The sequence below is a fragment of the Equus caballus genome, chromosome 21 (genome assembly GCF_041296265.1).
Source record: "Equus caballus isolate H_3958 breed thoroughbred chromosome 21, TB-T2T, whole genome shotgun sequence".
NCBI classification, from domain to species: Eukaryota; Metazoa; Chordata; class Mammalia; order Perissodactyla; family Equidae; genus Equus; species Equus caballus.
Genome location: NC_091704.1, coordinates 27,205,362 through 27,231,615, shown reverse-complemented (window position 1 = coordinate 27,231,615; position 26,254 = coordinate 27,205,362). Strand labels below are relative to the sequence as shown.

The following is a 26,254-nucleotide window of genomic DNA, read 5'->3' as shown; positions in this document are numbered from 1 at the left end:
ACAAGCAAGGAAATAGAAACAGTAATCAAAAACCTCCCCAAAAATAAGAGTCCAGGACCAGACGGCTTCTCTGGAGAATTCTACCAAACATTCAAAGAAGACTTAATACCTATTCTTCTCAAACTGTTCCAGAAAATTGAGAAAGATGGAGTACTCCCTAACACATTCTATGAAGCCAACATCACTCTGATCCCCAAACCTGACAAGGACAACACAAAGAAGGAGAACTACAGGCCAATATCACTGATGAACATAGATGCAAAAATCCTCAACAAAATTTTGGCAAACCGAATACAGCAATACATCAAAAAGATTATATACCATGATCAAGTGGGATTTATACCAGGGACACAGGGATGGTTCAACATCTGCAAGAGAAGAAGTCCTCTTGCCAGGAAGTACAGTAAGGGCACTTTGGACTCCTTGTGGCAGAGAGCAGCAGGCAAGAAGAGCAATCACTATCACGCAGGCAGGAGGGATGGCTGCTCTTACACCATGAGAGCAGGGAAGAATACCTGTGGCACCTCTTGCTGCTTCCTTGTCCCATTGTAACTGTGATGGGCATGTGTAGAAACATCAGCCTGAGAAGCGTGTGGTTATCAAGGGTCCAGACTCTTAGGAATGAAGTTCTGGGCCACAGTACCAGGTCAGCAACCCAAGGCCTGCCAAGGTGATGGCTGAGAGTGAAGGACTTTACAATGGAGAGTGGAGAAGGGAGAGGATGAAGACCAGTTGCAGACATGAGATTAGCTGCAGCAGGAGCAGTTGTATTCTTCCCAATAATTTCCAGCTCGAAGATGTCGCCTCAGGAAGAGAGGCCCATGAACATGTGTGGAGAAACACATGTGTGCAGCACAAGAAATGGACTGTACCGGCCACAGAAGCACACAGCCCATATCCCCCTTCAAGAGACTGACAGCCTCCAGCCTTTAGCTGCTGTACCTTTCATGCCTCTCCCAGGATGCTCCAGCACATCAATGAGCACAGTGAGATATGAGAGCCAGGCCAATCCTGCCACGAGACACAGGACTCCTCTAGCAGGCAACCTCTGTCCAAGGACTCCCCATCAGCTGGCTAACACGTTCTCAAAACTGCATCTTGTGGTCTTAGGCTCTTCCTACCCAATTGTTCTTTCCCTCTCTGCTTTCAGAGGTCAGACCTGCATCACAGTTTGAAGGTTCACCCCAACTCCTGTTCCCTTCCCCCTTGGAGTTCCCCCCAACCCTGGCATTAAATCACTTGCACATCTAGTCCCATCTTGGCATCTCTTCTTCTGCTCAGAGGAAGTGAACTAAGAAAATCTCCTATTAATTCATATTCATCTATATGTGATGACTTCAGATCAATCCAAACAATTTAAGTGCCTGCTACGTATCAGACACCACTAGGTAATAGAGATACAAGAATTAATGACAGTTCTTCAAAATCATTCCATTTGCAATAACATGGATGGACCTTGAGAGAATTATGTTGAGTGCAATAAGCCAGCGAGAGAAGAATAATCTGTGTATGACTCCACTCATATGAGGAATTTAAAATTATGGACTAAGAACGGTTTAGTGGATGCCAGGGGAGAGGTGGGGTGGGGGGGTGGGCACAAAGGGTGAAGTGGTGCACCTACAACATAACTGACAAACATTAATGTACAATTGAAATTTCACAAGATTGTAACCTACCAATAACTCAATAAAAAAAAATAAAATAAAATAAAAATATACAAAAACGAGAAAAAAAAAAGAATTAATGACAGTTCTTGCCCTCAAGAAGCTTAGTCTAGCGCAAAAGTAAGCAACTATGGCCTGCAGGCCAAATGCCACCATGTGCTGTAATAAATAGTTTCACTGGAGCACAGCCACATCCATCCCTTACATATCATAAGCTCTGTGGCTGCTTTCACTCTACAGCAGCAGTCAGGCAGTTGCAGCCAAGGCTGTACGACCCACAAACATTCACCGTCTGGCTCTTTACAGAACAAGTCTGAGCTCTGGTCTAGCGGGACCAGAGATATAAGAATATTTACTTGCCTGTCGAAAAGGCTTGTCTTGTTCCCATTGTATCTCCAACAACTGGCACATTCAATTTTCAAACTAACAGTTGCAGGAGACCTGATAAACACCTAAGTTCAGGCTAAGTGACCAGTATATCCTCAAGACAGGAATGTTAGTATCCTTACTTTGTAGATGAGGACATGGGGGTTCAGAGAACGTATGCAATTTGCCTAAGATCACATGGGTAGCAGTAAGTGAGAGCTGGGATCAAACTCAGGCCTGCCTCATTATATGGGCTCATACAGTCCTTCCACTACTGGGATCCTATTATACGTAACCACAGCTCATTTTGATGTGGGGTCGGTGAGCCGAGGAGTCGAAAGAAAGATTTCTTGGACTCTCAAGATCTGGCAGTAGTGCTCTTTTATTTAGAGAATAGTGTGGAATAGCATGGGGACAGGACCCATGGGCAGTCAGAGCTGCTGCTGCCACTGCTGGCATTGGGACAGGACCCATGGGCAGTCAGAGCTGCTGATGCTGCTGCTGGCATGGGGACAGGACCCGTGGGCAGTCAGAGCTGCTGTTGCTGCTGCTGGCATGGGGACAGGACTCATGGGCAGTCAGAGCTGCTGCGTGGGGACAGGGCCCACGGGCAGGAGGAGGTGCTGCTGCTGCCGCTTCTGCTGCTAACATGGCTGGAGAGTAAGGCTAAATTTAAGGCATAGGTATGTGAGCCATCTCTTTACAAGACAAAGGAAAGAACCTGGAAAAAAGTTAAAATGGTATCAGTGCAGGTGGGGTCTGGCCATTGGGTGGTCCCACAACTTTTAGATAAGAATCAAACTGGATTAAGTAAAGGCCAGAAGCCACCACCCTAAATCAGTTACATGAGGTTGCCAGACAGTAACCAACTTAAGTTCTTGCCTTCCCCATTAAGAGTTTCCAGAGATAAGGCCATCCCCCCTTCCTCCTAGTGCAGAGGGGGAGGCATGGAGATTTCCTTCACAAATGCAAATGTCTCTCAAAGGGCAAGCAAACTCTGGTCCTCAGAGCCTGCTTCTCATCTGCAGTTTTAAAATTAACCAGCCTAAAATCCTCATCAATTTGATGTGGGAAAGTACGGGGCCACTTTAACTCAGGAATAGAGGTGGCGTAATTACTGTCTAACTCTTTCCCAGTCAAATGGGAACACCTCACTCACTAACCTTTAAACTTCTTTCTCAACAAATATGAGGCATTGTGATGGGTGTGGAGGACACAGATAAAAGCAAATTCTTTCACAGCCTTATCTTCCACCACTCCCTGCCTAATGACACCGAACATGTTCTTACCTCTCCAAGCTCGCTTATGACCACTGCTTTTACATGATTCCCTCCACCTTGATCGACCCCTCGCCCTTCCTTGCCTGGCAAACATCTATTGATGGATCAAGACTCAATCCAAGTGTCACCTCTGGAGCAAAATATTCTCTTACTCAAGCAGTCTATTCCTCGGTCCCCCCTGAGCACTAAGTTCACATCCTTAGAATGGCATTTGTGATATCAAATTCTGATTTATCTGTCTTCCTAACTAAACTGTAACTCTCTGAAGATGGGGTCATGCATCCAAAGGGTTTAGCGCTGTGCCTGGCAGATAGTAGGTACTCCTTGATGCTTAAGAAAGGAAAAGGAGGCAGGAAGAGAGGAGGACAGAGAGAAGCAGTATACGTGAGGATTAACCAACACCAACACCAAAACACACCACACAGTGCTAAGAAGAGGCCAGAACCTAAGTATTAACCAGGCAACTGCGGAACCACTGCCTGGACAACAGTTGCATAAAAATGCGTAAACAGACTATGCTTTCTGATACTCAGGTAAAACATTTGTGTGGCCTCTCCCACTTCTACCTTGCAAGCTTATCAACTCCTCAGATTCAGAGTGGTATGCCCCACCTTTCAACAACTTTTATCAGGTTAGTCTTACAATCTGCATCTCAAGGCAAATCCCCACTCTTCTCAAAAAATTATGGTTTAGGATTAACGGAGAGAAACTGGTTGATGTCTACATGATCTTTATTATTTTGTTTTGAGGTCAACAGTATTTAAGAACTACTCCTGTTCAATCCAACTTCTCCGGTCAAAATGATGAGGATTTTTAGGCTGCTTAATTTTAAATGGTTTATGATGAGGATTTTTAGGCTGGTTACTTTTAAAACTGCAGATGAGAAGCAGGCTCCAAGGACTGGAATTTTGCTTGCCCTTTTGAGACATTTGCGTTTGTGAAGGAAGGGGGGATGACCTTGTAGGGACCTGAAATTGGCCACCCCAGGATATGTCTCTTTGTCATCAGGATTGTTTTGGGCTGATTGCTTTCGATAAACTGGGACAGGGAAGGAGGCTCTGGGGAATGGAACTTGCCCTTGTTGGGACACATTTACATTTGTAAGGTAAATCTCTATCAGTAAAAGGTGCCTCCCTCTCTGTACCAGGAAGAAGAGGAGAGATGACCTTATCCCTAGAAACTCTTAATGGGGAAGGCAAGAACTTAAGTTGGTTGCTGTCTGGCAATCTCATGTAACTGGTTTAGGGTGGTGGCGTCTAACCTTTCTAACCTTTACTTAATCCGATTTGATTCTTGTCTAAAAGTCATGGGATCACCCAATGACCAGACCCCACCTGCACTGATACCATTTTAACATTTTTCCAGGTTCTTTCCTTTGTCTTGTAAAGAGATGAATCATATACCTATGCCTTAAATTTAGCCCTAACCCTCAACTCGGGGCAGCAGCAGGAGCTCTGACTGCCCGTGGGTCCTGTCCCCACGCACCAGCTCTGCCTGCCCATGGGTCCTGTCCCCATGCCAGCGGGGGCAGCAGCAGCTGCTCTGCCTGCCCATGGGCCCTGTCCCCATGCCAGCGGGGGCAGCAGCAGCAGCAGCAGAAACTCTGACTGCCCATGGGTCCTGTCCCCATGCTATTCTACTCTCTAAATAAAAGAGCACTACTGCCAGATCTTGAGAGTCCAAGAAATCTTTCTTTCGCCTCCTCGGCTCACCGACCCCGCATCAAAAAGAGCTTTTTCTTCTTTCTAAAATGGGAGTATTCACTGAGCCACGCTTCCTTGATTTTTTTGGATTCCATTGCTCCATTCCCTATTAATGAAGCTCCATTCCCTATTAATGATAATAATTAGGCATCATGAATTCATAGGAAAGAAACCTGGGTAAGGATTAAAGAAAACAACTCCAAGAGCAAGGCAGTGAAGACCAAATGGATAAAACAAATAAATATATAAAACAAAGAGACAAACACGACAGAGAATAGGAAACACAGAAACTACAACCACAAACAAAGGGCCAGGATAGAAGGATAAATCCTGGGTTTGAAATTTTCACACGTGAATCATTAAAAAGCCAGCAAAGGATGTTACAAAACAGAAGTTTATCAGTAACCCAGAGCCGCCTTTTGTGAGTCAGGGCAGCCTGTTTCAACACTCTATGTAACACACCTACATGTATTGCTACATGTACTGGCATCTTTTACATCCAAAGACAGCAGTAATAAGGTAATCTCAGTTAGAAGCGCTTGGACTTACCAGCCCAATAAAGAACTTCAGCCCCAGAGGCATGTGTAACCAGCCTACTGGATATTAGCAGACTCTGCTCCTATGCATCAGGGACTGCCAGGATCCTGGGCGCGGATCCATCCCCATATCTCTGATTGCTACACGCCTGTCTGATCTGTTGCCATGCTTTTAGGCAGTCCATAGATACGTAATAATCACGGCACTATTTCCCAGGCCCAAAAAGTTGTCCCAGTTTTGCTCCTTCTACAGGCATTGCTTGTTATATCAGTCTGAGTTCCTGGATGCAGAAACCAATTCTGGTTAATTTAACCAGAAAGGAATTTGAAGATATCCAAGAGGATCACGAAATCAACAGGAGAGCTGGAGAAACAGGATCAGGAAGAAAAGAGAAGGGCTGGAACAAGGGGGAAAGGGAGGCCACGCGGCACACAGAACAGGAACCACAAGTGACAGCAGTGTGAAAGCCATACTGGCATCGTGGCCTCTGGTGCTTCTGCCTCTACGTCCTTCTGTCTTTGCTCCTGGAGGCCACAACTGCTATCACAAAAAATTTTTAACATGCCCTTCCCCTACGCATCCCTCACTCAAGATTCCCAGTCACGAGGAGGAAGATTCCAACTGCCTGAGTCGGACATGCGCCTGCACCCTAACTGCTCAGGGCAGGAAGAGGGAGCATCCCGCCTGCCTACTCCACAGCCAGATATTTAAGAAAGTGCACCAAATTTATCCCTCTGACTTCCTCACCTGAAACTTCTTCTCTCGCCAGGTCAGTCTCCTGCCTCTTCCCCCTGTAGAGCTGACTTATGCGTTTCTGACTGCGAGCCTTGGTCTTGTCATACTCGTCACCTGAAATATCCTCCAACTTCCCATCTCTTCTTATCATTTGATCCTACCCCATCCTCAGGACCCAGGTTGAAGTCCTCCACCTCCTCCTCCATGAGGTCTCAAAACCCTCCAGTCCAAACCGACTGGGTCACAGACACAATTCCTGCCCTGGACAGGCAGACAACAGAATTGTGAAACACAGTCTGGTATCAAGTAGGGAGATGGTGGGAAGTGTGGCAACTGGAATGGGTTTGCCCCATCTCAAGACTCTCAGGTGCTGTGTGCCTTACACAGTGATACAGGTCAGTTATTGCTCAATAAGACCAGGGGGAAAAAGACTTTCAGTTCATAATTTTTTAAGACATTGTGTCAGAAGCTAATAACATTAGGCACCTGTGGGAAAGAGAACTGGGTAGAGAGTTTGTTTTTTCTACACTATTCTACTCAGTTCCATATTTATTTACTCTAATTCTATTTTCACAATATTCGAATTACAGCTTTATGATATTTTAGTTTCTAACAAAGCCAAAGGTCTTGTTGTTCAAGATTTTGGGGCTACTTTGTGCCTCCTCTCTTCTAGATGAATTTTCACTATCCAGAAGGCAGGTGGGATAGTGGTATAGAGATAGAGGTGAGACAAAAGAACTCATTCTGCCATTGTAAACTTTAAAACGATATGATCTATTCACCTTTTACTGGAATGATTAAAAAATCTGAAAATAAGAACAATACATACTTAATGTATAAAAGTAAGGAGAAAATAATTTACGCTATTTTTAAACCCTCTATCCAGAAATAATTACCGTTAACATTGCGATTTTTCTCTATTTTCTGCTTAAGATTTTACACGAGAAAAATCAGAATAAGCATTTTCTATCCTGCTTTTCCTCCCTCTGCTCCTCACTTTCTTCTGCTGGGTATCTGAAACTTATTTAGGGCAAACTGGCATTTAAGGTATGAAGAAACAACATAACTGTAGAATAAAGGTAATAAAAATAGGAAAGATCCGATCCGAGTTCAAAGCCTGAACTTCACCTAGGGGAGCAAGGTGCAGGGAGAATATTCACTGTACATACTCTTTTGTACTTTGTAAATTTTGTGTGTGTGTGTGTGAAGAAGATTGGCCCAGAGCTAACACCTGTTGCCAATCTTCCTCTTTTTGCTTGAAGAAGATTGTCCCTGAGCTAACATCTGCACCAATCTTACTCTGTCTTGTATGTAGGATGCCACCACAGCATGGCTTGATGAGCAGGGTGTAGGTCCGTGCCCGGGATCCAAACCCACGAAGCCCAGGCTGCCAAAGCGGAGTGTACAAACTTAACCACTACGTCACTGGGCTGGCCCATGTACTTTGCAATTTGAACCACATGAAAGTATTACCTTCACAAAATACACAAAATTGAAAAATAAAAATGAGATAGAAAAGAATTTTAATGACTAAAAACACTATGCCAGTCCAACAAAATAGATGCGTCAGTCCAAGGACTGTCAGTCTAGTATCTCCAATTTATTATTTGTTACAGGTTCATTTTGGTTAATTAAATACTGCCTGGGTTCTGCTACTTTTTCAGGTATGCAGACTCTCTCTCTCTCAATTGAGACTGCAAAGCAGGGAGGAACAGAATCATGACAAATTTCTTTTGTATCTCCTTCAGTGCCTTGGATTGGGAAACATACAAGATAAGTACTCAATGTTTGGAATCATAAAAGTTTAGAATTTAAAAAAACCTTAAAGATTGAGCCCATCCCTATAACTTCATAAATGAAAAAACCAATGCCTAGGAAGGCTACGATACTTATCCAACTAGTGCAGCACAATATCCCAGGACCTGATGAAATGAAGAAAAACAAAATCACTCACGATTTGGAGCTTTACTATAAAAACAAAAGATGTCCACTAGAGGAAGCCAATAGTCCATTAAGTCAAAGAAGTTCCTAACCATTCGCTCCAAAAGATCTATATGGTAGTAATGAATTTTTCCCAGAACTACAGAAAACGACTAAAGAACCATATACTGCAAACCAATGTAAATTCGGTTTTTTTCCATTAGGGGTACAAATAGAGACTTTCAAATGTCCAGCATTAAAAAAATGTTATCAGCACATAGTAAAACTGATTTTTTTTTCTTGGTGTACATTCTCTATTCACCCATCAGAGAAAATATGGGTTGTTCTCAACTATTGGCAATTATTAATAGAGCTGCTATAAATATTCACATACAGGGGCTGGCCTCACAGCCAAGTGGTTAAAGTTCTGCGTGCTCCGCTTCGGCAGCCTGGGTTTGCAGGCTCAGATCCTGGGTGCAGACCTACTCCACTCATCAGCCATGCTGTGGAGGTGTCCCACATACAAAAAATAGAGGAAGATTGGCACAGACGTTAGCTCAGGACTAATCTCACCAAAAGAAATATATATATATTCATGTGCAAGTTTCTGTGCAAACCTAAGTTTTCATTTCTCTATGGTAAATGCTTAGGAGCAGAAATGCTGAGTCATAAGGTAGGTATGTTTAACTTTAAAAAAACAGCCCAGGGGCCAGCCCGGTGGTGCAGCAGTTAAGTTCGCACTTTCCGCTTCTCAGTGGCCTAGGGTTTGCCGGTTTGGATCCCGGGTGTGGACATGGCACCACTTGGCAAAAGCCATGCTGTGGCTGGCATCCCACATATAAAGTAGAGGAAGATGGGCATGGATGTTAGTTCAGGGCCAGTCTTCCTCAGCAAAAAGAGGATTGGCAGTAGTTTGCTCAGGGCTAATCTTACTCAAAAAAAAAAAAACAACAGCCCCCAAAAACCAAAAACTACCAAACTGTTTCCAAAGTGACTACCAACCTAGGCTCCCCACTAGCAATGGATGAGATTTCCAATCGCTCCACATCCTCACTAGCTCTTGATATTGTACTTTTATTTTAGCCCTTCTAAGAGATATGTAGTGGTATCACATCATGGTTTTAATTTGCTTTTTCCTAACGCTAATAATGTTAAACATCTTTTCAAGTGCTTGTTTGCTATCTGTGTATCTTTGCTGAAGCGTCTATTCAAGCCTTCTGTTCTTTTTGTTGGTGGCGGTGGTCGTGGTGGTGAGGAAAATTGGCCCTGAGCTAACATCCGTTGTCAATCTTCCTCTTTTTGCTTGAGGAAGACTGTCACTGAGCTAACATCTGTGCCAGTATTCCTCTATTTTGTATGTGGAACACCACCACAGGATGGATTCAGGAGCAGTGTATAGGTCCACGCCCAGGATCCAAACCTGCGAACCCCAGGTCACCAAAGCAGAGCACGTGAACTTAACTGCTACACCACTGGGCTGGCTCTTTCTGTTCATTTTTTAATTGGGTTGTTTTCTTGCTGTTGAGTTTTGTGAGCTCTTTATATATTCTTAATATGTAAATATTAATATATATATTATCTGATATAATATATAATATTATAAATATTAAATATACCAGTCCACTGTCATATATACAGCTTGCAAATATTTTCTCCCCATCTGTAGCTTGTCTTCTCATCCTCTTAGTAGTGTCTTTCACACTAAACGTTTCACAGAGTAAAAGATTGTAATTTTGATAAAGTTCAAGTTACCATGTTTTTTCTTTTCTTTTTTTTTTTTGTTTTGTGAGGAAGATTGGCCCTAAGCTAACATCTGTTGCCAATCTTCCTCTTTTTGCTTGAAGACGACTGTCCCTGAGCTAACATCCATGCCAGTCTTCCTCTATTTTATATATGGGACGCCATCACGGCACAGCTTGATGGGCAGTGTTTATCTCTGCACCTGGGATCCAAATCAGTAAACCCCTGGCCGCCGAAGCAGAGCACACAATCTTAACCACTACGCCACCAGGCCGGGCCCCACCAAGTTTTTGCTTTTTGAGTCAAGTTTTTGGTGTCAAATCTAACAACTCTTTGCCTAACCCCACAGCATAAAGATTTTCTCCTGTTTTTCCAAACTTTTTATAGTTTTACACTTAAACCTATGATTTACTTTGAATTAATTTTTGCATAAAGTATGAGGTCTAGACTGAGATTCAGTTTTTCACATATAGACACATAGATGGCCAATTAATTACTCCAACACCATTTGCCAAAAAGACATCTTTTTCCTTTAAATTGCTTTTACGCCCTTGTCAAAAATCAACTGGCCATATGTGTGTGTTTCTGGACTCTATTCTGTTCAACTGATGTAAGTGTCTATCCTTGCACCAACACTATGGTCTTCATTACTGTGGCTTTATGGAGTAAGTCGGAAAAACAGGTAGCATGAGTCCTCTGTTTTTAAATTAAGAACTGTGAAAGTAACATTATTCAATAAAGCTGACAATATCTACAGAACAAATTTTAGGTTCAGATAAAAATCAGTATTTTCGAAATAAGCCAGAAAAAAAGCAAATATAAAGAGAAAAAACAGGAAGAAAATGAAAAGCGAAGTAGGAGAAAAGGAAAAGGAAAAAGAAGTGGGAACATGACAGTGACACACATAAAGATGTAGAAACAAAGAAGAAAGAAAAAAAGGAACAGGGGGAGGCAGGAGAATGAAGGAAAATGGCTCCCTACATGTTGGGTGGCAACCAGGACACCTGAGCCAGTGAAGTCCTCCGTGCACCTGAACAGCTCCACGGGTACAGCAACCCGCCAGAGACAGCGTCAGCAACAGGAGCGGGTCAAGAGCCAGGTGCAGGCTCCAGGCCAGGGTACCTCATCCTGCTGAAGATCGACCGCAGGCCACACACTTCCTCACTAAATAGTCCCAAACAAGCAATTATCATAACACGCTTCTATTTTTATATGACCCATTACGTTAGGTTTAAATAATCTACATAACTGTTTTCATACAAATACGGGCAGAGTCAATGATCAGTATGAATTTCTTTAACTACAACATGCCCGGTGTTTTGTTTAGATGCTTCCAAGAGAAAAACGTCTGGTTCCCCGAGGACGAAATATCCACCCTGTCCACCTCACAGCTGTCACGAAAATCAAATGAGATCATGGAAGGGAAGCTGCTTCATAAACTGAAATTTCTTATAAAAATACAAGGTAGTGTGACCAATTCTCCTTGTCAGAAGTCTAGGGCCACGAAGCTTTGTCACACACCCATGACAGCACCTGGCTCAACTATGAGGACCTTTTGGTGAAATCTAAAATTGTCTTCAGTAGCAGCAAATCCAGAACTCTTTCTAGTCATCGCTATTTGTAGCAGGAAAGAAGCGGTTCAGTAGATAGCTCTGTCAATTCTCGGCACTGTCGCCCTGGTAATTATGAACATTCAGAGATTAGGATCCTGCTTTCCTTTCTTACACACTAGAATTCACTATTTTCTTCTATTTTCTATACTTAACTTTTTGATTCTTGAGGAAAAAAACTCACGGGTAACAAATGTAAACACAGTCACAGAACAAATATGACATACATTTTTTTAAACTAGAAATAAGACTTGACACATTCCAAAATAAAAGCTTAACTCATCATTTCTGTTATAAAATTCTCTAACGTGTGCATGTATCTGTGTGTGTGTGTGTGTGTGTATATATATATAGATATAGATATAGATAATTTCTGTCTTTAAAAAATACCGTAAGAGCCTTTGTATTTCGTGTAGCTTTCTCTAACTAAGCCTTTCTCTAACTCACAGACCCAGGAAACCACCTATCCCCTGCTATATTTATGTAAGTATAGAGGCTGATTATGTTTACCTTACCTTCTCTACTTGAGAACTTCCTGAAGAAGACAGCTGATCATTTAATATGTATTACATAGTACTTAATACATTACTGGAATTCTGTGTTGCTACACCAAATGTTTCTCATTTATTATTCTGTGTGTTTACTCATTCACTCATTGATTTATTTAATAGGCTAAGTCAACCTCATGCTGTGGAAATGGAGGCAGTCTAGTGTACCACAGAGCACAGGCTTCAGAGAGAGAGACCTTAATTCAAATCCTGAACTCTACTACTAGCTGAGTGACTCTGGAGAAGTTAGTAACTTTGGCCTTATTAATTTCCTAACCTTTAAAATTAGGATAATACCACTACATAAACAAGTGTTGAGTTAAAGGATGATTATGTGATGTATCTGGCACACCACAGGTGCTTTAGAATGTTAGTTCCTTTCTTCCCAGCAAGAGGTCTTGATACTTCTTGATACTACTTATAAAAGTTCCTCTTCCATAAAACTTGATATTTAAAAGCATGCTCTGGGGACCAGACCCGTGGCTGAGTGGTTAAGTTTGCATGCTCCGCCTCGGTGGCTGGGGGTTTTGCTGGTTCAGATCCTGGGCACAGACCTAGCACCACTCATCAAGCCATGCTGAGGCAGCCTCCCACATAGCACAACCAGAAGGACCACAACTACAACATACAACTATCTACTGGGGGGCTTTGGGGAGAAGAAGAAAAATAAATAAATAAAATAAATAAAAGCATGTTCCTAAACTTGTGCACCTTATTGACTCTTATCTATACTCAAATCTAACCTGCCTCCAGCCGCGAATCTCCCTCGTCTGCTTTCTTTATCATCTGGCAGTATCCAGCTATGAAAAGCAGCCAGCCCCCACTCTCCCCCAGAGCACTGGGCTGCAGCCGTGAGGACCCTGGGCACCAGCCCCAGTAGCTGCATGCGTGCAATAGCTGCATCCACACTCATCAGCTCACTCTCCATTCAAGGCACAACCCCCTTAACATATGATTTACATGTCTACATAGATTCGATCCCAAATTAAATCTGAGAAGTTGGCATACATCAGTGGTTAACTTACAGAACTTCCACTCAGGAAAATGGAAAGCTGAGTTTTCGGGTGATAAACAATGAAAGAAAATACTGCTCTTGTTATGACTCACAAGTATTCTATAAGAGAAACTGGTGGAAAAAAATCATTATTTAACGGATGAATTTAGTCTGTCTGTGCACTCTACGTTTTAAAGGGAGCTGCACAATTACATAGCCAGCCCTGGTGGTCTAGTGGTGAAGATTGAGAACTCTCACCACTGCCTCCGAGTTCAGTTCCCTGTCAGAGAACCACACCACCCATCTATCAGATGTCATACCGTGATGGCTACATGTTGCTGTGATGCTGAAAACTATGCCACCAGTATTTCAAATACCAGCACAGTCACCCATAGTGGACAGGTTCCAGCGGAGCTTCCAGACTAGACAGACTAGAAAGAAGGACCTGGCCTCCCACTTCCAAAAAAATTGGCCATGAAAACTCTATGAATAGCAGTGGAGTGCTGTTTGATATGGCACTGGAAGGCTCTGCTGTACACAGGGTCACTAGGAGTCAGAAGTGATTTGACGGCACTGGCAACAAACATGATTTAGTCTTCATATTGAAGTGAAACATGCTCTAACAGTCAGTGCTGGGTGCTCAGCTCCTATTTCACTCTCCTGAGGACTCTTAAAGCCTCATGGGAACTCAATGGTTGGTACCCAATTTAAGGTCACAATAGAACAGATTGGAAATTACTCATCCAGAGAATCTTTTAGAAGTGTTCTAGCTAAACCTTGATGGGGTACAAGCAATTAGAGTTTCCCAAGAGAAAGAATCACTTAAGAATCCCCAATGAGGGGCCGGCCCCATGGCCGAGTGGTTAAGTTCAGAGCTCTGCTTCGGCGACCCAGGGTATCAACAGTTCAAATCCTGGGCACGGACATGGCACCACTCATCAGGCCATGCTGAGGCAGCATCCCACGTGCCACAACTAGGACCACAACTGAAAATATACAACTGTGTACTGGGGGGACTTGGGGAGAAAAAGGGAAAAAAAAAAGAATCCCCAATGAGTGGGGCATGTGGAACCAGGGCTAGAGTTTCCAACCTAACCATAGAGTGCTAACAAGCACTATGGTCTCAGAATAAGCTAAAATCACCCAAGATCCTAATTAAAAGTTGGATCAGGGGCCGGCCCAGTGGTGCAGTGGTTACGTTCACACGTTCCACTTCAGCGGCCCAGGGTTCACCGGTTCGGATCCCAGGAGCAGAGATGACACTGCTTGGCAAGCCATACTGTGGTAGGCATCCCACATACAAAGTAGAGGAAGATGGGCATAGACGTTAGCTCACGGCCAGTCTTCCTCAGCAAAAAGAGGAGGATTGGCAGTATATGTTAGCTCAGGGCTAATCTTCCTCAAAAAAAAAAAAAATGTTGGATCAGCAAACCAGAAATAACTGTCAATTGGAGAGATAACTAATTGCCCAGATGATAATCTTGATATCTAGAAGCTGGAGACTGCTGATGAAACTCTGAGAAGAAGTTAGATTCTAAACGTACAGCAATGTCTGTTCTCAGCCTTGGTGACCACGCTTACACTGCTCTGCAGCCTCTCTCAGCAGCGAGTCCAGGAAGAAACCAAAGAAATGGTTCCAGTAGGAAACGGTCAGGTTTTCTCTGCTCAAAGCCATGGGTCCCAGTGGCCCTAAAATGCCCTCACTAAATGTGTTGTAAGAGCATTCTTTATCTTTCTGTTGGAGGAAGAAAAAACAAATATTACAGGTCCACGTTCTCCATCTCCTTAGAAGCTCTCTCAGGTTCTCAGCACTTTGGTGGGCCTCTCTGTAGATAACTCAACAGTTCCTCCTTTCTGCACTGTGTGTCTTCACTCCTCTTCAGTCTTCTTCCATTCCCTGCATCTTAGGTAGGTTCCCTCCATCTCCAGGAATAAAGAAGCCTAGTGTGCAGTGAGAAGGGAAGTGCAAGCAAAGAAACACCCATTTTCCTCAGATTATCCGGTGGTAAGTGTCCAGTCATAAAAAGACGGAAACATGAATAAAAATGTTTGGGGAAAGCAGACATGCATCGCCAGGGTCAATCTGAGACCTCGGGGAATTGTAGTACAACTCTTTGTACAGGCCCTGAGCTCTGCCTAAAGATCAGACCCAGGGGCCGGCTCCGTGGCCGAGTGGTTAAGTTTGAGCGCTCCGCTGCGGCGGCCCAGGGTTCGGGTCCTGGGCGCAGACATGGTACCAGTCATCAGGCCACATTGAGGCGGCGTCCCACATCCCTCAACTAGAAGGACGTGCAACTAAGATATACAACTGTGTATGGAGGGGTTTGGGGAAATAAAGCAGAAAAAAAAAAAAGATTGGCAACAGTTGTTAGCCCAGGTGCCAATCTTTAAGGAAAAAAAAAAAAGATCAGACCCACCATGCCCCTGAACACACACCTTCTCATTGCTCAGAAAGGCTCGATCGACCCAGAGCTCCTGTTTCACCCTTTCAGATTCTCTAAGGGTATTAAGCTATTGTAGCCTTCCTCCCAGGTGTGCAAAAGGCATGAAAAGATTTCCTTACTGAAACTCACTGCAACAAGAGACTGCTGTGGGGTGCTCTATGGAGCCAGGAACCGTTACAATCGGTCTTACTGTCACGAGACATTCAATTTTCCACTCAATAAATCACACGTAACACATCACTCCAAAGGACAAGGTAAATTCTTCCACGTGAGGAAGCTTTAACAGACTGACCAGACCCACCATCCTCCCGGCCTCCTTTCTCCCCTGCAGGGTTGACTTGTCGTTACCTGTACAAGTGTCGGTTGTCTTCAAAATCTTCCTGGCCCCATTTTCCCTTGATGTCTTCAATAACATGATTCTTTAGGAATTTTTTTAGCAGCTGGACCGTTTGTTTGCGAGTCACTTCAGGGCCAAAGTTTTGACTGCACCTCAGCAGCTCATGTAGCCAGTCCACAGCTTCGGCCGCCGTGAAGCAATGTTCATAACTTTTGAAACGACAGCGATGTTTCCGTAATGGCATCCTAGCACGAAAAAGCTCAACTGTTTCATTCCACTAGGGGAAGAAAGAAAGAAAGGCATTTAGTAATCAAGGGATCTTTTTTTTTAAAGATAGACACCTGAGCTAACAACTGTTGCTAATCTTTTTTTTCTTTTCCTGCTTTTTCTCCCCAAATCCCCCCAGTACATAGTTGTATATTTTAGTTGTAGGTCCTTCGAGTTGTGGTATATGGGACGCCGCCTCAGCTTGGCCTGATGAGTGGTGCCATGTCCACGCCCAGGATCCAAACTGGTGAAACCCTGGGCCACCCAAGCGGAGCATGCGAACTTAACCACTCGGCCATGGAGCTGGGCCCAATCAAGGGATTTTTTTAAAGTTTATTACATCCCAGATATTTAAGACAATAAATGCAATTTTTCCATTTAAAACCTGAATAACAGAAGGAGGCTTAAAATTTTTTTATTTACAACCTTCACACTCTAAAGAAAAAGTAACTTTTAAAAATGCATTTACTCATTCAATAAATATTTACTGAAGATATTGCCATCAAGTTGTCCTATTATGTGAACTTAAAGGACTTTTACATTAATGAGAAACATATGATCAAAAACAATGGTAAAACTGAACCCAATATGCATAATTCACTTCTTGAAGCTCTGCTTAATATGACTTTACCTCATTCAGCAAATATTTACTGTTTAGTACATGAAAGGTATTGTATGGGGAGAGGAAAAGAGAGATGTACAAGATATAGTGCCTGATGTCAAAGCATCTTTAAAAGTTCTGCAGATTTTCCTATTAAAAAAAAAATCTAGACATCCACATCTTCATCAGCCATCCCATTATTAAAGGAAATGTTCACATATGGTGTTCTTCCTACAAAATTACTCCAACATCTTTTTAGGACCCTAGCTTCCCACCAGCCCTCCTAAAAGTCCTGAAATCTCACAGTCTTACTCTCATAACCATTCTCTCTTCTCCTTCAAGTATATCTCTTCATAAACCCTGAATCTTTTATTTTTCACCTCCGTTTCTATTGAAATCAGAAAATCTTCTGCTTTCAACTATAGTTCTTCTAATCTCAGCATATTCTTTTTATTTTGCCCAACACTGGTGCCTTGTTTTCCCTTCAGATCAGGCCTTTTCTTCCAGGCTTCTCTGCATACTCCCTACTGCCCAACCACCTCTGCAACTATTGTCCCGTTTCTCTTCTGTGTTTGAGAGCTAACTTTCTCAGCCACAGTCATAATTTCTGAGTATACAACACCAGGTGCTTAAAGAGCCAAAGTAGGGTGTTGCAAGCATGCAGCCTGGACATGTAGTTCAGTGCAAAATACACAGTAGGTATTCAATAATAAATGCTTAATTGGTCTTTCACTTTTTTTTTTAACCACCTTCTAACTTCAGGCAATTTAATTCCACTCTGACTCTCAATCATGTCTTCCTCCTGGCCAAATTCAAATATCTTTTTGCCTTATTTATATTAACCTTTCTACTTTTTTTGACACTGTTATAAGCTCTGCTCCAGCTCTAGTTGGTCCAGAATTTAAAGGCTTTTTTAGCTTCTTAAAAACACACACAGAAACAAGGCAAGCCACAGAATAAGATAACATAGAACCAGAATTTCAAAAATAAAACAAAACAAAAAATTCAAATCAAGGAAAAAAAAGACAGATACTCCAAAAGAAAAATGGAAAAAGACGTACACAGGCACTTCATATAAAAGGATCTCCAAATTTACCATAACCTAGACAAGGATGTTCAACCTCATTAATTATCAGTGAAACACAAAAGAAATCCACAAGGCAATACCACCGCATACCTACAGAATGGCTAAAATGAAAAAGTGAGCAACACTAAGTGTTGGTGAGAATATGGAGCAACTAGAAATCTCATACACTGATGAAAGGAATGTAAATCAGTATAACCACTTTGGAAAACAGGTTGGCAGTATCTACAAAAGCTAAATATATGCACACCTTATAATCCAGCAATTCGATTCCTAAGTGTATATCCAACAGAAACGCATATGTATGTTCACCACAAAACACACTGGTCATAGTAGCATTTTTCTTAATAGGCAAAAACAACTCAAATGTCCATCAATATAAGAACCGTAATTGTGATTTGTTCATGCAATGGAATGCTGTACAGCAATGAAAATGAATGAACTACTACTACATGCAATAACATATATGAATGACAAAGATAAACTGTAATATTGATATAAGAAAGCCAGATATGAAAAGTAAATACTATGTAATTCTATTTACATAAAGTTAAAAAGCAAGCAAAATTAATCCATGGTATGAGAAATCTTAAGAGTGTTAATTTATATGGCAGTAGAGGGTGGGGGGGGGGAGACTTCTGAGGTGCTGGTCATGTTATATTCCTTGATCCGGGTATTGGTTACATGGGGTGCTCACTTTGTGAAAATTCACTGAATTTTACTTTTATAATTTGTGCACTTTTCTGCACACATTATGCTTAATAAAAAGCTTAAAACAAAACACACACATATAGACACACCACATGCCCATATATTAAAGTCACCTTAAGAGCAATCACAATTTTACATTACCAACCTGAAAGTTGATAAATACGAATTGGCTGACTGTGGTGGCAAATTGAATGTGGAAGAGAGAGGAGAGGGAAGTGAGTGGATGAAAGAGGGACTGTACATAACCAGAGGAAATGGCTAGAACTAAACAACGAATTATAGAAAAAGAGCCCATCAAGAGTTCGTGAACAGTGATTTGACTTCACTATCTGCCCACCTACCTCATCAGGTTATTGTGAGGTCAAATGAGATCATGGCTACCTAAGCCCTTTGTAAAAGATAAAGCGTTCCTCAGGGGGCCAGCCTGGTGCCGTAGTGGTTAAGTTCGCACACTTCACTTTGGTGGCCTGGGGTTCACAAGTTCAGATCTGGGACACAGACCAACACACCGTTCCTCGAGCCATGCTGTGGTTGTGTCCCACAGTCAAAAGAAGAGGAAGATTGGCATGGATGTTAGCTCAGCGACAATCTTCCTCAAGCAAAAGGAGGAAGACTGGCAATGGATGTCAGCCCAAGGCCAACTTCCTCAACCAAAAAAAAAGATAAAGTGTTCCTCAAACATAAGGGCAACATATAAAATTTCCAGGATAATCTCTTAACACAGATTGTGGGGTTCAATCTATTCTAGAGCTGGAAAGAAACTCTAGGGTAAAATAAAGACCCAAGGAGGACATGTAAATTGGCAGCTGTCACTCAGGTACTTAGTCTCGGAATAAGATCTGGAATCTTGTTCTACGGTCTCCTCCTTAAGAGATCATTTCATTATGCCAAGTACCTATGAACATTAACATAGGTTTAAACAATTTCCAGGCATTTTTAATAGTTTGTTTTTAATTCTCCCCTGACACCTAGCTTTCGTTTTGATCCTGATCGGGTATATTGGGAGGTAGAAAGGAAAGAAGGATCAATAAAGATTTTCACTTATTTTATGTTGATTGAATTACCACAATCATTATCACCTAAACTTACTTAATGCAAGTACTTTATGAATTACATAAATATAACAAAGACATGGCTCTCTGGGACCCTATATTTCAAAATAAAAATGAATATGTCTGTTAATTGACTCAGGCTGATTAGCAGATCCTCTACTTGTCATTTTAATTACTGAAGAAATAACACACACTGTAACAAATTACATGCAGAAGTACACACAGGAGTCTGCCCTCTCTCCAATCCCACATGCCTATCAAACATATACACACAGATATAGAATTTTTCCCTTTGTATGTATGTGCGTGATTTATTATTCTTTTTGTTGTTTGCTTCCTTCTGTAAGAAACGAGATCAATCATATTGTACACATAATTTACAACTTGCTTTTACATTTAACATACCACGGATATCTTTCTGTGTTAATACCCATAGATCTAGCCCATTCTTACGAATGCATGGCATGCCAAGCGGTGCCATGTCCGCACCCAGGATTTGAACCGGTGAACCTCAGGCCACCGAGAAGCAGAACGTGCGAACTTAACCGCTGTGCCACCAGGCCAAACCCCATTTATTTAGTTTTGATAGACCAGATTTCTAAAGAGTATCAACATTTTAAATCAATTTAGCAATTCACACTCCCACCAACAACTTATGAGCCTACTGCCTTATCTCCAGCCATAACCAGCTATTATTATTCTTCTCACTTCTGCCAATCTATGTACAAGAAATGATATCTCTATGTTGTGTTCGCATTTTCCTATCTCCATCTTTAGTCATTTGCATTTCTTAGTCTGAGACTTGCCATATTTCTATTGGTTTGTCTCTCTTTCTTTTTTAACCAATTTTAAGAGCTGCTTAAATCTAGAATTTAAACCTAAGTGCACAGAAGTCAGGAAAGTTAGTCTCTTTGCTGAGTTCAGTATCCTCACAACCAAAGACAATGTCTGACATACAGTACACGTGTTTAATAAATACGTATTGAATGAAGAAATGTGGAAGACTAATTCTTTTCCAAATATTCTAGAAATGCTTTTTCTCCTGGCTTATGAATGTGTTTATGTGGTCTCCAGCCATATATAAGAAGGTTTTATTGTTGATGATGTTTTAAGGAAACAAATATATCTTTTTTTCTTTACAGCTTCAGGGTTTATTCTCTTAATTAAGAGAATTTATGGTGGGAGGGAGGAGATCTCCAACTTAATTTTCTTAATTTTCTGCCAAATGGAGAGCCAAGTATGCCATCCTTTTCTCCCTGAATTGACATATTAGGTTACCTTGCATATTACCTTTCTGGATTCTGTTTCTGAACTCTCTTCTCTATCCCACTGAGCTATCTCTATATTCCTGTCAATACTATACCACTGTGACTAGTCATCAATACTAATGTTAAATCTCTGGGAGATCAAGGCCACCTGTAGTCCTCTTTTTAAAAGAGTTTTTGAATTCTCACAATTTTACTCTACTGTATGAGCTTTTACCTCAATGCATGCCCCACACAGAAAAAAAGAAAGTCTATTAGGATTCTGATTGGATTTTCAGCTGTTCTGTTGACAGCTGGCTTTCATTTCACAGTAGAAACATCCTAAAAGACATCTTTATCAAAGGCTCATATCTCTCTTTAAAAACAGAAACTATAGGGGCTGACCCCGTGGCCGAGTGGTTAAGTTCGCGCGCTCCGCTGCAGGCGGCCCAGTGTTTCGTTGGTTCGAATCCTGGGCGCGGACATGGCACTGCTCATCAAACCACGCTGAGGCAGCGTCCCACATGCCACAACTAGAAGGACCCACAACGAAGAATATACAACTATGTACCAGGGGGGCTTTGGGGAGAAAAAGGAAAAAAATAACAAAAATCTAAAAAAAACCAGAAACTATAGGGCCCTGCATGGTGGCACCGTGGCTAAGTTCGCACGTTCACCGGTTTGGATCCCAGGTGCAGACATGGCACCACTTGGCATGCCATGCTGTGGTAGGCGTCCCAGATATAAAGTGGAGGAAGATGGGCACCGAGGTTAGCTCGAGGAGGATTGGCAGCAGTTAGGTCAGGGCTAATCTTCCTCAAAAACAAAAACAAAAAACAGAAACTATAAAAAGAATTTTGAATTTATTTATTTTGATTTTTTTAATGGCATTTGCCAGTATGAATTATATTTACTCAGTCCATGAAACACTTTAGATTTTCAAAACCTAAATGAGGACCATGGTGTCTGCTCCCACTTATTTCTAAATATAATTAGATGGTAATTTGGTTACTCTGCCGAAAAAGAATTCAGTTTTCTTTAAAATGATTCACCATTCTTAGTCACATTTAGAAAAAAAAAATCCTCTGTCAATAAAGAACAAGAGAGAGCTTGAAAATTTTTCCATGACATATTACCTTTAAAGAGATAATCTTTATAGCAAAGGGAAGAAGACAGATTCATTCAGACCCCTAGTTACACAACACAACCGTTTTTGCTTAACCATCATGAACCAAACTACAAAATACAACAATGAATGTTGAAATGTGCTTCCTGTTCTTTTCTCCAGAATATTTATTCCATTTCCTTCCTTTTTAGTACCAAAAATACTATGATAGTGGTGCTATAATAATCTAGCACCTGGCCAGGGAGTTTGGAGACAATCAAATTCTAGATCCAGTTGTACTTGCCACATACTAGCAGTGTGAACTTGATCAAGTCAGTTCATCCCTTTAGGCTTCAATAAAATGAGGGGACTGGACCAGATAATCTTTAGAGTCCATTCGAGCGTTCAAATTCAATGACAGCTGTAAGTCTCTTAGAGTTCACCAGTTGCATCAGATGATATAGATAACTGAGAATTAAGTTCAAAGAAAGAATTAATAGATTTAAGCAGTTTTCAGAAAAAGCAATTTTCTTTCTCCTCGTTATTTCTTTTAAAATAAGAAACTATATATGGGTTACAAAAATGAAAGCTATTTCAGGAAAGATGAATAAATTGCTACTCAGCTCCCGTATTCATCATGAATTGACTTATAGGGTCTGTCATTTGATTTTTGGCACAAAAATTTACCTAGCCTATAAAACGTTATTTTCAAATAAGACTTTGGCACTCAGACTATGAAGCTGTACACAGTTTGAGAAATTATAGTGAGGCATGAAAGGAAGAAGTAAAAGCCCACTCTTTGTACTCCAACTTTTCCTGAAGATTCCCCCAAGCTGTTCCTGAAGATTAGGTCAAGAGTGATGCTGGGAGAAGGGAAAATAGTCATCAGGCAGTGAGGGGAGGGAAGGTGAGCTGGGGCAGATAAGGACAAAGAGGACTAGTCACAAACCTCATGATTTACCTGCCAAAAGCTTGAAGGCACAACTGAATGATTACGCTCTGGGAAACATTTACAGATTTTACAATGGAGGAAAAGCACCTGTAATGAGGACCGACATCACTAATGAATTAGGAAGTCTCACTTAAAAAAAAAATACTGGGACCCGCGCAGTGGCGCAGCGGTTAAGTGCACCCATTCTGCTTTGGCTGCCTGGGGTTCACCAGTTCGGATCCTGGGTGTGGACCTAAGCACTGCTTGTCAAGCCATGCTGTGGTGGGCGTCCCATATATAAAGTAGAGGAAGATGGGCACAGATGTTAGCTCAGGACCAGCCTTCCCCAGCAAAAAGAGGAGGATTGGCGGCAGATGTTAGCTCAGGGCTAATCTTCCTCAAAAAAAAAAAAAAAAAATACTAAGGCCGTAGTGGTTAAGTTCCTGTGCCCCACTTCCACAGCCTGGCCACAGGGTTTGTGGGTTCAGATGTTGGGCGTGGACCTACACACCACTCATCAAGCCATGCTATGGCGGCATCCCACATACAAAATAAAGGAAGACTGCACAGATGTTAGCTCAGGGACAATCTTCCTCACAAAACAAAAGCTACTGTTTTCTGTGTTCTCAAAATCAATTTAAGATCAAGTTTCTCAAGTAGAATAAAGGTGAGAACTGAATTGACTACCTAGGAAATTCTCATGAAATTGAGGTGTTTCCATTATTAGTCACGTAATTTAATTTTCTGCTTAACTTGATCAGTCTTGGCCAAACTTGGCTGGAATATCACTTCTTGGGGACTGAAGACTTTTGGCAAACAGAGAGCACTTTTCTTTATAAATTCCTCTGATAACATGTTAATGTGACTCAGAATCAAGCAGTGTCTTATACAGAGGCACTCTGCATCTATGAAAAGTGGTACTTCTGGGGCCAGCTCCGTGGCTGAGTGGTTAAGTTCGCACGCTCCACTTCAGCGGCCCAGGGTTCTGGGGTTTGGATCCTGGGTACAGACTTACACACTGCTCATCAGGCCACGCTGTGGCGGCATCCCACAAAGAAGAACTAGAATGACCTGCAACTAGGATACACAACTATGTACTGGGGCTTTGGGGAGGAAAAAAAAGAGGAAGATTGCCAAAAGGTGTTAGCTCAGGGCCAATCTTCCTCACCAAAAAAAAGAAAGAAAAAAGTGGTACTTCATACAATTCTGAGAACATAAGATTAAAAAACAGTTCCAATTACAATGTAATTTATTTCTAAGTCTAAAGCAAGAAGAATGAGAACTAGTTACTCCAATATCCACAGCCTTTCTGTTTCCCTTGCATCAGTGCTATGAATAAACTCGGAGGGAGAGGTGGGATTCCCCCTCCACAGAGTAAAGGAAAGTTTTTGAAAGTCCCTAATAAAGTATAATCTCTATGTCATCCCTCAAGTCGGACCCACTAATAGCCTTGACGCGGGGTGGTTTCACATGGTAGAGGCAACTGTGAAGTAGAAGCAGACATGAAAATACTTTTTTTTAAAAACCCTATTTGTTCTCTGCCACCACCATCCATACTTTTAGGGGCTAGCCCAAAGGAAAATCAAAATTTATATCTGTTGAATTTATTTTTCAATGATGAACCATCTGGATGTCTATAGTAGATTGTTTGCAAAGATGAGTGCAGGAACTCCTCCCAACCTGTTTCTGTCTTTTCCTGGATATCCGTTCGGGTGCAAAGAACAATGAGACTAATTCCCAAGTTAGATGTGACCAGAAGTGGTGACAGACCAAGGAGAGACGTCCCTTCCTCCCAAATTACCATTCAGCTTTGCAAGAAAGCCGTCTGAAAACACGCCACGGACATTATCAAACTGTCACCACTTAGTCCATTATGCTAATCCTTTGAAACAGAAATCACTAAAATAGCTTGCTCCAGGTCACAAAGAAATCAAGTCGCCTCAGAACGGAGAACGCCAAAGCTGTCCTCCCAGCAGAAAAGGCAGCATCCGGACGGCCAGGCCTGCAAAGGCGCGTCCCGGCCCGCCGGCCGACCCCTCACTCAGGTCGGTGCTGACACAAACAGAAACGCCAGGAGCGGAAACGCGGCCAGGACCACCCATCTCTGCTCCGGGCACCGTTAGAAAGAACGGTGACACTCAGGCCGGAGACACGCCCTGCCGGACTGCGGTGAGGGGAGCGGCACAGGGGCGGGTGGCCCTACGGTCACGGGCTGGGCCTTTCCCCTCCCGGCGCCGCGCTGGACTCCCGAGGACAAAGAGGGCGGGGTGGCGGGTGTCACCCTGGTCTTCCGGGCGCTTCCAGTCGGGAGGCGCCGTGAATACCGAGAACCCAGTCATCGTCTCGGGATCGAAGCTGCGCCCACCCCCGACAGGCTGGGCTCCAAGCCGCGTTAGCCTGTCTTTGGGCTTCTTCTAGAAAACCGCCGCCCCCGCTGAAACACGTCCCGCCTCCAGCCCCAGGCCGGGCCTGCCCGGGAGAAGCGACGACGGACCGGGATGCGGTCGGCGCCCCGGCCGGGGCATGGCGGGGCCGCCCGCACGCTCACTCACCAGCTTGGTGGCCCGGTACGGCCCGGGCCCCACGATGCGGTGCTCCATGCCGCACGCCGCGGCGCCCGCGGCCGCCCAGCGCCGATGCCCGCGAGCCGGCGGCGCCTCAGTTTGAATCGCGAGCCAGCGCGCTGCGGGCGCTGATTGGCTGGCGCGGCGGCACGTGACGGGAACCGCGGGGCGGGGCCGCGGGACCACCCGCGGGCTGGGCGGCGGAAGGAGGGGCCCGTACCTCCTGCATCGCCTTCTGCGCTGCCTCCTGCCGCGCCGGGAGCAGGGGCCGCCCACCTCTCCTGCAGAGCGCAAGCATCTGGGGCGAGCAGGGACTGGCTGTGCGGGCTGCCTCCGCTGGTGCGCCCTCGGGCTTCCCCGCGACCCGCGCTCGCACGCTTTCTCTGCAAAAGGGTCGAGGAAAGCGTGTAATTCCGAGACCGAAATCCGCTGCACCGGATAGACGAATCCCTCTCCCTTCCATCTGCACGTGAACCTGGAGGTGCGCCAAGACTGTGAGAAGTGGGCCGTGACGGGAGCGAGAGGACAGCCTCTACAAGTGGAGGGACATTTAAAAACTAGGTAAATGCCGTTGGCCACAGAGGTCGGCAGCGTGGAAGAACAATGACGAGCTGGGAAAGGGCCCGGATTCAGCTTCCTATGCTGTTCTTTTGGAAGAGGAGTCTTTCCCTCGAATTTCAGTTCCACGTTTTGTATCTGACTGAAAATTTTAGCCCTTTGCCATAGGACTGAGTTCTTTTGGGGCTCAGAAACTTCACCCTGGGAATTGGAGGTATGATTTGCAATTGTTCAAAGAGACAAATGACGTCACCACTCT

The 26,254-nt window shown here is 43.2% G+C and overlaps 1 protein-coding gene across 1 annotated transcript in view; it reads right to left on the bottom strand.

Annotated features, from left to right (window-relative positions):
* The window catches only part of DEPDC1B (DEP domain containing 1B), an 89,800-nt gene extending 63,904 nt beyond the window's left edge, over window positions 1-25,896 (bottom strand). Inside the window, exons 1-2 of the mRNA XM_001492737.6 lie at window positions 25,426-25,896; window positions 15,890-16,155 (exon numbers count right to left, since the gene is read on the bottom strand). Of these exons, the coding sequence (XP_001492787.2) occupies window positions 15,890-16,155; window positions 25,426-25,473 (314 nt within the window). The 5' untranslated portion in view covers window positions 25,474-25,896. The remainder of the gene's footprint in view (window positions 1-15,889; window positions 16,156-25,425) is intronic.
* Window positions 25,897-26,254: the final 358 nt, after the last annotated feature.